The 12,576-nt window shown below is 39.3% G+C and overlaps 1 protein-coding gene across 1 annotated transcript in view; it reads right to left on the reverse strand.

Annotated features, from left to right (window-relative positions):
* Positions 1–277: 277 nt before the first annotated feature.
* The window catches only part of LOC123246191 (vomeronasal type-2 receptor 26-like), a 33,433-nt gene continuing 21,134 nt past the window's right edge, over positions 278–12,576 (reverse strand). Inside the window, exons 3-6 of the mRNA XM_044675132.1 lie at positions 8,585–9,385; positions 7,319–7,546; positions 5,133–5,256; positions 278–1,182 (exon numbers count right to left, since the gene is read on the reverse strand). Coding sequence (XP_044531067.1) covers positions 278–1,182; positions 5,133–5,256; positions 7,319–7,546; positions 8,585–9,385 — 2,058 coding nt within the window. The remainder of the gene's footprint in view (positions 1,183–5,132; positions 5,257–7,318; positions 7,547–8,584; positions 9,386–12,576) is intronic.

Raw genomic sequence — 12,576 nt, forward strand, 5'->3', positions numbered from 1 at the left:
TTATTTATTGTCTAGACTTAAGGAAATGATAGAGAAAATTTTTGATAATGTAAATAAAAATTTGGGGGGTGTATTTCAGAGAGTTCTTTAAAAAAATATACTAGCATACCATTGGCTGTCTCTTAACTATAGATCAGGGGTTGGAAAAGCAGCAGTTGTAATTTATGTATCAGTGAAATAGCTAAATATAGATATTTTTCCATGATGGGCATTATTATTTAAAACTTTTATGCCTCTGGCAGGAGTTATAAGGCAATGTCCTGGAATAATTTGTGCCCTAGGAATTCACTTTTCTCTTTATCCCTTCTTGGATGTTCCTGTCTGGTCTCAGGAGGATCATATAACACTTGGGAAGAAAAATGCAGCCCAACAACCCAGCACTAGAGGCCAGGATGGAGAAGATCTCTACAACCACCATGTCCTGGCCTTTGGTGCTCTGGTATGTGGGCAGGAAGGAGACCCACACACTGCAGAACATCAGCATGCTGAAGGTGATGAACTTGGCTTCATTGAAAGTATCAGGAAGGCTCCTGGCCAGGAAAGCCACCGTGAAGCTCCCAAAGGCTAGAAAGCCCATGTATCCCAGAACACAATAGAAGGCAATATCAGAGCCCTCATTACACTGAATGATGATGTGTCCAGGTTCAGAGTGCAGGTCCATGTCTGGGAAGGGGGGAGAAGTGCCCAGCCAGATGCCACAGAGAATCACTTGAATCCCAGAGCACACGAGGACAATACACTTGGACACCCTTGATTGTACCCACATCCTGATTATACTCCCTGGTCTTGTAACCCTGAAAGCCAGAACCACCATAATGGTTTTAGCCAAAATGGAAGCCACAGCCACAGTGAAGACAACTCCAAATGTTGTTTGTCGGAGGAGGCAGGTGGCTGCAGTGGGACGGCCAATGAAGAGTAGGGAGCAGAGGAAGCAGAAGGTGAGGGAGATGAGCAGAGTGTAGCTGAGAGCCCTGTTATTGGCCTTGACTATGGGGGTGTCTCGAAACTTCACAAACACTCCGAGAACCAGGGCTGTCAGGAGAGAGAAGGAAACAGCTATCAATGTCAGAGCTATTCCCAAAGATCCTGTAAAATCCAGGAAGGTCACAACCTTGGGGAAGCAGCGGTCTCTGTCCTTATTGGGATATTCATCTTCTGGGCACTTCACACACTGGTTCACGTCTGAAAATAAAAATATATTCTTTTGCTCCTGTCTTCTGCAATGGTCCATTAGGAATTTGACTGCTGTTAGTGATCTCCTCTCTGAGAACATCTTTTATCTATTCTGAATATATCTTGGAGTTACCTTAGTGGATTTCTCTAGTGCAGGAAGTATTTTTCCATTTTTGTACCTCTAGTGCTTAGCACCTTGCCTGGCACATAGTAGGTGCTTAAGAAACCCTATTGCCTCCTGCATGGTCTCTAAATAATGCACCACATTTCACTGGCAAAACTTTTGAGAAGTGGTTCATCATCTTCACAGAATGCAGTGACACAAAATGATTGAGATTTCCTGCCTTAGGAAGTTTCATGGGTCACAGAGTGATGAATTGACTTCTCCCAGGGCACAAAGTGAGTATTTGGAGACAGGTCTGACCTGAGGTCTTCTGGACTTCAGGCTGATGATTGTGATGGGCTCTTTTTATTCTTTTCCTTAAGAGTGAATGTGGAGATGCCTTATTCTGTATCTCTAACTTGATGTGTGGACTGGACAAAATGACTTAATTGAAGGCAATCTTATACCCAAACCAAGAGGCAAGACAGTCAGTGTCAGCATAATGCACAACCAGTTTGGATACTGAGATAGATATGTGTGGGAAGCCAATAAGAGAATAAATGAAAATCTGAGACTCCTCTTTTGACTACTTTTCAGATCCACACCTTTTCTTAATAACATTATAAGTCCATTGGAAAGCTTTAAACAAACCAGCACTGGGTTAACAATTTGTGATAATTATATTAAGTCTACAGGTGGGTTAGGACCTTCCAGAATTGGAAGGTGCTCTCACCTTTGTGTGGATTGTTGAACTTTTATGCCAATACTAAAGGACTTGAACCTAATGTGAGTCTTGAAGTTGCGACGTTTAACATATGTTAAGTCGTAGGACTCTTTGTACTACACTACCAGTTGAGTACCAAAGTTTGGTCATCATCATTCTGGCTCTCCTATCCCTGAGAATGAAAGGAAATTAGACCAGGGAATGTACACTTCCCTTTTACATAAAAATCTAGTTCCTCTTTTCTCTTATGATATGTCAACTTGCTGTAGTCTTGGCTTCCAATGGGTAAGTGCAATATTACTGCATTTTGTTTTACATATTTATGGTACAGAATTTACTTTAATTGGACCCTAATACAAGGGTCTGTTATGAATTTATTCTTGTTTACTTAAAAATTTTACATATGTAGATTTTTGATATTTTGATTCTTATTTTGAATTTTTATCTCTCCCAAAATTTAATTTTCTTGTGTTTTTGGTTTTTCTTTTGATAATTGACTTATACACCCCATAACTCAACAATGTATTCTGAGCTGATCTGGGTGTTTCCTTTTTAAACACCCTCTTCAGGGCGGATTGTATTTTTATAAAAATCTAAGCCTTAAAATTTTGTTTGAGAAAATTTTTTCAGAAAAAGAAGTCTGCTAATGCTTTGAAACCAGAAATTGGACTATTTACCTGCAAAAACCTACACCAAATTAAGATGATCCAGAAAAGATGCCTGCATAAATCTACACTGAATCAAGACAATCCAAAATGAACTTTGGGGTGCAGTTGATTGAACTATGGGGAGTTGGATGAGTTGAATGCATTTGTTTTTGAATGTACACTCTTATGCCAATAGGGGACTGCCCCAAATTGGTTTTTTGTCAATGCGGTGAGTTTTTATCCCCAATTTCCTGTAATTTAGAAGTTGACTATGTTTATAAGATCCACTGAAAAAGACCAGTCTTTTTCACCGGATCTCAGGGGGGAAATGTGTTATTTGGAATTTTGGAGGTTCCATTGAGAGGTATTTGGGGCTCATTTGAGTTTTAAATATTTAGATATATGACAAACTTCCTGTGGACGTTTAGGGGGCTTGGAAACTACATTTCCCATAATTCCTCTTGTAAAATGGAGGTAGACTGGAAGTGTGATTACGTAAGAGAATGATATAAGACTCCTGAGGTCATTGGAGGCTCTCTTTGGTTACTTGAGCTCTTGGAGAGCGGGGCGTCCTTTTTGGCACAGAAGGAGTCAGGCGTGTGGGCTATGGGAGAGAAGGTCTGGCGGGGAAATTTGAAATAGATCTTAGGAGGCGCCTGGTCAATTCTTTATTTTACCAACATGGCCTTAATTAAAATATTACTCCTTCTTATAATATCCATATCTATTTATTTTAAAAACAACAAATTCTCTACAAGAAAATTAAGATCCCTAAACTCTAAGAATATTCCTAAGTCAGCCAAGGTCAGAGCTAGACAAAACTTTATCCAACCAGGTGCAGTTCTCCCGATAAAAAATACAAGACTCAATTCATTTATTATATCTATAGAATATAGTTATGATTCTTGGAATTTGCTTGCTGATATCCAGGCGGCTAGAATTTGGCCTTGGACCCTGTTCTATCTTTACTTTGAAACCTTCAAGGATTTTGTTTTGTGTGATTTGTAACCTTTAGTACTTGTAAATTTTTCTTTGTGTTCTTTGTGTGAAAATAGTAAATAATAAACTCCATGCTCCTGGAGACAGAGCTGGAAGCATGAGCTACAAGACAACTCCAGTGTCCATTATTTCCTTACTAACTAAACTGTCCTTATCAGATTATCAGAGATGATAGATCTCAAGAGATATGGAACCCTCTAGGTTGCAGAAACAAAATGAGGCATTTGAAAAAGATAATGACTAAGGTCCCTTTTACTTTTGAGATTCTATAATTAGTCCTCTACTAGTTGCCCTTAGCTGACATATTTTGTGATATTGGTTTTAGTGAGCAGGTGTTCTCTGGAAAGCAAATAATGCTTTCCAGAAGAGAATGAATAAAATACTTTAAGCATTTCCCCTTTCACCCAGAGGAATTTACATTTGAAATCACTTCATTAAAAGCCCAGTACCATTTCTCATTCTCCATTTTTTACTCACAAAGTACCTCATTAGACCTCTCTCTCAAATTCCTTTCTTCCTGATAATTTTCTTATCAGGTAGAAAACTTCATCTTAAATTACTCCATCTCCAAATCATACTCCAACCTCAAACTTCTAGCTAGGATGCACCCCTTCTGGATCCTAATAGCCACTTTAGCCTTTCTGCCCAACTGACCCCCTTTCACTTGGGATTGCCTTCTCTAGCCCTACCTGATAAAACTCCTCTCCTGAACTTTCCTTCCAAAAGAAACCTGACAGTCTTTCTCCAGCTTCAGATCTTCCACATCACACATATGCATCTACCACTATATCTAGATGCTAGTTGCCTTCACTAAGGGATGTGTTGGTCAATTTTTTTATTTTAGATTTTTTTAAACCCTTAACTTCTGTGTATTGGCTCCTAGGTGGAAGAGTGGTAAGGGTGGGCAATGGGGGTCAAGTGACTTGTGTTGGTCAAATTTTTAACAACTGGTTTTTTGAAAAGAAAACTATGCAGAACCCAATTGTAGGCTTAGTAGGCATTATTAACAGCTTCTGCATCATTTTCTTATGTCTAGATAATAAATGAAGAAATCAAACACATCTATAACATTAGTGGATTTTCTCTGTGTAAATGCTCACATTGAAAATTTAATATTTGTTTATGAGAGGTGGGTGTGAGCTGGTTCAGCACATTCTTATTTTCTCTCTCTCTCTCTCTCTCTCTCTCTCTCTCTCTCTCTCTCTCTCTCTCTCTCTCCCTCTCTCTCTCCCTCCCTCCCTCCCCCTTCACCTCCCTTTTTCTTTCTTTCTCTCTGGTTGTCATGCCTGGTACCATTCTTTGGTTGTATATCAATATTTTCCACTAAGTTGCCTTATCTCAGACATATACCTGACACTCCTTGGTATGTATATATCTTGTTCCTTGAACAATGTCTTTACTTTGTGTTCTACATGACTCCAGGAACCCAACTCCACATTGTTCTGTACCCAAGGGCTCACAAGGGAAGCTTCTTGCAGGCACTTACCAATTTGTTTGGATATCTCCCCCTCTGGGCACTGGGAACAAGTGAAGCAGCAGATAGGCTCTCCTTCTTTAGGTGTCTTCCTGTATCCTGGGTGACAGCTATCACTGCACACAGAACGAGGGATCTAAGCCATTAATAGAAAAGGGGAAAGTATACCATTATAGAGAGAGATATTTCTGCTGGATGGTGCAGGCCAAGAAAATATATCCTCTAACTCAGCTCTGACCATTATACCTGATTCATGTGCCAACAGTCATCAGTAGTGGAATGTTCTGGGGATTTCATTTCTCGTGCTACCTCAGTCACCAAAATGTAGAACTTTGAAACTGTCTGCCTCTGGGAATTGAATTTTGTCATTTGAAAAATGAGAACTTTGGGCTGGATGATCTGACACATTCTGAATTCCTAAACATAACCCGAATCATTCTAGTGGTAGTGACCCAAGTTGCTGAATGGAAGATTGGTGACACTCCAAAATTATATTTAATTTTTCTCTATTTATTGTGCAAAGACCAGAAGCTTGTAAGATGGGAGAAAATTGGCTTTCAGTAAATCAGCAAGACCCACCTCCCCAGAGGATAAGTACTGTGCTCTGCCTGTTGCCAGTCTGTGTGGAAAAGGCTACTTGCTTCAGAAAGGGTTGATATCATGCAAGGAAAGGTCTTATTCCCCATTACAGGCACCCCTTGACATTCTTACTGCTTACTGTCCCCTTCTTATGTGAAAAAGAGATGCTATTTGATTGGCTTCTGAACCAAAATTGAGAATGTCTTCAAAGAGCCCTAGTCAAGGCTTTTTCACATTTCTGTCTGAGTCAGGGACATGCTGAAACCCTCTGGGTAGTTAAATGCCTCAGGCCTTCCCCACATTAGGTCAGTACATGGCCGGTGACAATAGGCCCTTGTCTCTGTATTTGTTCTGTCCTGATTTGGGGCCAGAGGGTCTTGGAAATTGTGAGCTTCACAAGGTTAGGAAAGTAAGTCATTATAAATCAAGAATTTGGAACCAGTCCTGGAGCCAACATTGCCTTGTGCATCAGGACCAAAGTCAGCAGTTGTCGAGGCAGTGATTTCTCCAGTAGTGATTTGGAATTTGGAAATCTACTTGGTGCCCCAAATTCTTTTGGGAATTATTTTAAGTTGGGATTTCCTATCTCCAGGTGGCATTAGGGAGTGTGTCCTCAAAAGTTGGGTGGGAAGAAATGTTTGTATGTTTGTACTTTTATTCTTCCTATATTTTCTCACTTCTAAGTCTTTGTAAAAGGGAAATGGTTTTAGTTAATCAACTAATATTGAGGCACTAATCTCTTACAATGTATATTAAGGAAAACATGTCAAAATTGGAACTTGAAGCAACTGTTAGTAGTGAGGACATTGCCATGGCCCCTTAAGGTTACTCCTTTAATCCACAAGGGGAAATTGTAGCCTTGTACTAAGGACCCTGACATTAGTGTGAGAATGAGTTAGAACGAGAAGCTTCAGAGATTTAAACGAGTTAGAGTTCTATTGAGACATAATTTTGGCCATTTTGGGAAAACATTGATCATATTAATTTTCCTTTCAATAGGATGAAAACTTTGCCCAGGGGATGAATGAAATTTTATTTTAACTCAGTTGAAATGAGTACAAGTTTCACCATCATAAATGAAGATGAAGAGAAATGGATAAAAACACTGGCTTTTGGGTCAGTGGAAAGCTTTCTGGACCTTAGTTTCCTTATCAGTCAACTAAAGTGGTAGAGAAGGTAATCTTTAAAGCTGCTTAATGTTCAGTTGTCTGTGATCTAACTAATATAGTGTTGTTTTTTTTTATTTTTTAAACCCTTAACTTCTTTGTATTGGCTTTTAGGTGGAAGAGTGGTAAGGGTGGACAATGGGGGTCAAGTGACTTGCCCAGGGTCACACAGCTGGGAAGTATCTGAGGCAGGATTTGAACCTAGGACCTCCCATCTCTAGGCTGACTCTCAGTCCACTGAGCTACCCAGCTGCCCCCTAATATAGTGTTTTGAAATATCTACCTGATGCATTATTTCTCCAATTTTTCATGCAATTGTTTTCTGCAAAGGTAAAAGACAGAAGGAACTAGGCAAGATTTTATATCCATAAATAAGAGCTGTTTAGTGAGGTAAGTAGTGTGAGACTTGATCTTATGAGTAAATATGAAAATCCATATGAAATAATCTCTGACCTTTGAATTTAACCATCCCCAGTTGATGGCTTCCTCAAAAATGGTGAAATCTTGACCAGGTTGAGTGTTGGGGAGAAACTGGCCCACTTTCACCAGGAATTCAGTATCATTAAGAAAGATCACATAATTCCTAATGTCATATTGAGCCTCAGATCTTCTTTTCTCATCCATAAACACCTGGTCACCAGCACTATTGTGAAATTGAATGTCTTTCAGAACGGAGTGCAGCTGAAAGGGAAGAGAAATCTCTCTAATTCTTTGATATATGAGGTCAAGACTTTCCCAGAAGTAAGAACTGTGGACAGAGCCAGAGATAGAGGCTTACACAATGAAGTGTGTGTTCCATTTAGATAAATGATACATGAGAGTTGGAATTCTGCCTTGTTGACTTATTAACTATATGTTTGTTTGTTTGTGGGGAAATCTGTGTCCAGAGAAATGAGGTGCTTTTTGATTTGCCATGCCCTTGGTGGTATCTGGCTCATGGCGAGTAAATGTCCTTTGGAAAAATACTTTATTCAAAAGGAACAAGGCTGAGCATCATTAATATTTCCAATTATACATAATTAACTTGAACTGTGTTGGATCCTGATATCTTTGCCTGGTCTTCACTGTCCACAGAATTTGAAAGTTAAAACTCTGAACAGCAACTAAAATCATTTCCCATTGTGCACTATGGAAAGTCTACCACATAATTATCAAATTTCTTACCACCTTAAACTTACTTCTCTCTCATTCATTTCATCTTCTAGCCTTCACTGAAAAAATGCATCCCTCCTGAAAGCGCTGCTTCTTTTGCTACCCTTTCCAATACTCCCACATCTTCTGATCTACTAGTGGGAGAGTCAGAATCCTCTTTGTTCCCCATGAGCACTTCTAGATCCTCCATCAACTACCTTCACTATGTAACTTTTACTCTTACCTTTATCATATTCCCATTTGTTATCCACCCCAAATTTTCCTTCTCACCTCTTGATCTAGGGAAAATATTTCTTTCTTCCTAAGGAAAGAATTCAGTGCTGATAGTCTTTCTCTCCTTTCCATTGCTTTCCTCCCTTCCTTTTCTAACTGTGCTGCACCCTTTTGGGTTTCATGAGTAATACAGTAATGTAATGATGATTAAGAACAATAGCTACCATTTTATAACACTTTTAGAACTACAATGCACTTTCATACATGATCTTATGTGGCATTATTACCTCATTTACTCTGGTCAAAATACCAAGGATCAGCAATGGACAGTACCAATTCTTAAGAGAACCTTACTTGCCAAGGACGAGGCACCCAGCTCTCTCCAGCTTCCTCAGGTGATATCTCTGATTTCCTCAGAAGCTCTTCATGAAGCGCCCAAGCCACAGCATACACACCATTGTAGATGGTGTAACTCAGGCCAGATATGGTCATGTCAAAAAGGTATATAGGCAAAGACTCCAAGGTAGCATTTGGGGCACACTGTTCTAGCTCCAGGCTTTTATGTTCACCCTGGCACTGGAAAGCTGACAACCAGAAATCCTTAAGTACAATGTCCTTTGGGTCTTTATTAGGGCTGACCGTCCTGAGAAAAGACTTAAAACCAGGAACTTCATTAGTCAGGTAAGTAAATGTAAGAGATCCATAGAAATTGTAATTATCAACATAGCAGGGTCTCATGGTGATGTCCCAGTGAGATGTGGTGATCCATATCTTATATGGAAAAAGTGGTACTTGTGAATATCTCAGAACCATTAATGAATCTGTATCACCATGAATAACAACTACCTTGGCTGAAGACTCCATGATTCTGGGCATGAAATCTACCTTTGATTCTTCATGCCTTCTCTCACTGACAGGGATCTTCTCTGTGAAGGCAGCACAGATGTCATACTTTTCCATCTTTCCTGTCATTTCACAAAGGAATTCCTCCCCCCTTAGATCATCTGTGGTCACCAGACCTACCCAGGTCCATTTAAAATATGCCAGTAATCTGACCACACCTTGGTGCAGGGAGATATCCTTGGGAGACATCTGATAGAGAGAAGGAAACTGGACCTTATCAGTCAGGATGGGATCAAAAGGGCCAAAGCTGATCTGGATAAAAGAGAAACATGGGAAATATTAAATTCTATGAAAATGGTATTAATGAGAGCATATTGTGGAAAGTTACAAGTTCTCATCATTATTCTTTTTTGCTGCAGATTTTAGAATAAGGTCCCTTTAGCAGGGTAATTTTAACAAATCCCAATCTCCATTTTCATCCCTTTCACTTCCCCACTTCCTCCATAAAGAAAGAATTCTCTGATTGTTCAATTATCACTGCTTCAACTAAAAGGTCTTCTCTCTCCTTCACCACTATACTATGATATGTTTATTCTTCACTCAGAATTGGTTGTTATGTTAAAGTGTTATCTTGTGGTCATGTTAGCAATATTTTTATGAAAAAAAAAACACTTGAATCATGTGTCTGTGTGGTACACTTGGTTATTGAGGCCAAAAGTTTTCCACTTATGCCATTTTATATATGTAAAATTTGAGTTTAAAATCAATCTAATTATTTCTTCTTTGACACTAGAATATGTATTTTGTTCTAAAACACTTGGAAATAATAATTTTATATTTTAAAGTCTCATGGTGTATATGCATGCTATTATTTGGATTCTTCAAATATCATGTATCTGGAACTTTTTCTTTCTCTGACCTGACCTTTTAATTTAGTTAATAAATAATTCTGCATTATGACATAGTCACAGTGTGATATCTTGACTTGCTTGTGAATTGAAGTGAGGCAGAGCCGCATAAAATCATCAGCCTCTTTCTCTCTTACAGAGTCATCAAAGCCTAGTGGCAAGACAAAAATCAGGATGACTGGCAATGGCCCAGGATGCAATGGATGGCCTTGGCATCTTCCATGTCTCACAATGTTCTCAGTGCTTCACAGTAGCTGCATCAGCTCCCTTCATGGCTGTTGGAACAAATTGTTCTCATCTGCACATTTAACCAGGAGGGAAGTCTTCATGTGCTAGGTTTAAGCACTTCCTTAACTCACTGAATGGTCTCAGGTCTATCAGTTACCCTCAGCCTGGTTAAGCCTGCCTGCCAAGATGATTCACCCCTGGGGTGTGGTCAGTGTGCAAGCTACAGTTTTTGGAGCCCCAGATGAGAGCTGGGTGGCAAGGAAAAACCAAGAGTGTATGTGCAGCCCTGAAAAGGGCTCCTTAAGCCCTTGCAACAGAGGTGCTAGTTCTCTCTGGACACCCCAAACACCTTATTTTAGGCATGAAACTGATAATCTGGAAATGATTGTTCCCCAGCTTCAACCCCACTTTGGCTTTCCTCTGCTCTATTTCATTTCCTTGGTGAATCAATTAAAATCTATAGTATGTTCCACTCTTCATCTCCTCTACCCCTTCCCTTATTGCTGATTTTGCCTTGGAAACTCCAACCATGGATTGCTTGCACTATTCACAGCTTTGTTTTCTATTTGCAGGCTCTTGAATGTAGTTGGAAGATATCAGGAGTCTATGCTCCCTGATTTTGCTATAAATTTCCTCTTATTGGATCATCTCACTTGGGACTTCATTGCAGTAGTACAATTCTTTTTCACTTTCTAATAGATTCTCTACCAAACTTATTGTAGAAATGCTACTAAAATTTCTCATCTGATGGTCATTATAGCACAGGAAATAATGCATTGGTTCTAGAGTCAGGGATACCTGAATTAAAGTCCCCAGTAAGTCATTTCTACTTTTTATACCTTAGTTTGTTCATCTCCAAAATGAGTATAACATTGGCACAAATCTTCCAGATTTGTTGTATCTGATGAGATAGCATATGTAAAAAAATAATAACCAAGTTACATAGCACTTCTTATAAAAAGGCATTTTCTACACAAATAGTTTAATCATAACTTTGAGCTATTCTATAAATGCTAGCCACTATTATTATTGTACTTCTTGAAATCTCTTACAGCATTCCTTTTTCCTACTCTCTTAATGGGTGATCTTGTCTGATACTTCACAAAACCTGCCATTTAAAATGAGTTCCATCTTCCCTTACTATCTCCTTCACCACTATATAATGTGCAGTGCTCATTGTTACGTCACTTCAATCCTGTCTTACTCTTCATGACCCCATTTTGGTGTTTTCTTGGCATAGACACTGGATTGGGTTACCATTTCCTTCTCCAGCTTATTTTATAGATGATGTGAACAGAATTATGTCGCTTGCTTAAGGTCACACAGTTAGTTTAAAAAGGTCTAATCGTTATAATTTGGGTGTGAGAGTGTGTAGCCTGAGTGGGAAAAATAATATCGAAATACTGGGCAAAACAAAACAGGTGTCTAAAGCAAGATATACAGAATATCAAGATATGTCTGTGGTAGATAACCAACAATGGGAAGAAATAATGCAGATGCGCAAAGAAATATATGGCAATGGTAAGGATGACTATATAAGACAGGGGTCGGCAACGTATGGCTCTCAAGCCATATCTGGCTCTTTTGAGGGCCAGATATGGCTCTTTCTGCAGGAGCCATAAAGTCAATTTTTTTTCAGGCACTGTTACAGGAGCGGCACTGTGAGCCCTGTATGGCTCTCACGAAATCATATTTTAAAAAATGTGGTGTTTATGGCTCTCATGGCCAAAAAGGTTGCTGACCACTGATATAAGAGATTAGCTTTCTCATTCCATCACAAAAACATTGGATGAGAAGCATAAGGATCATACAAGCACTTGCAACAGCTTGCATCAAAAAGCTTTGCAATCTTGTTCAAAGTCATCAAAACCTCAAACTCTTCTCTTTATTCCAGTCTAAAACAATGGGGCAACTTGGATAAAGAACATTATGACAAGGATTTACAATGTAGCCAGAAAGGAATGCATTTAGTAACTTTTGGGGAGTTAAGTGCCAAAGTTCAATCTCATTCACTTGCTTTAGACACAATGTCACAGAAAGAGGTTAGAGAGCAAACAAATCAGTACGTTGGCAAAGACTTAACTTTGAAAGTGCAACTCACTGAGTTGCAGGGTGCTGGCAGCTATTTAAGAAATTCTACATCTACCTTTCTCAACCCCTTAGCTGAAAAATTCCAACCTGAAGCTTGGGGAAGGGAAAGGGAACAGTTGTCATCCCCAGTAGCCAGTGAGCTTGCTAATAATAACATCAGCAATGAAGCTTGTTCATTGTTTGAAGACACAAAGCATCTGACTTCAGCCACACAAAGTTCAGGGCAAGAAAGGGAACATCAGTCAGCTTTTAAGTCAGTAGTCATACAAGAGGTGT

The sequence above is a fragment of the Gracilinanus agilis genome, chromosome 1 (genome assembly GCF_016433145.1).
Source record: "Gracilinanus agilis isolate LMUSP501 chromosome 1, AgileGrace, whole genome shotgun sequence".
Lineage (NCBI taxonomy): Eukaryota > Metazoa > Chordata > Mammalia > Didelphimorphia > Didelphidae > Gracilinanus > Gracilinanus agilis.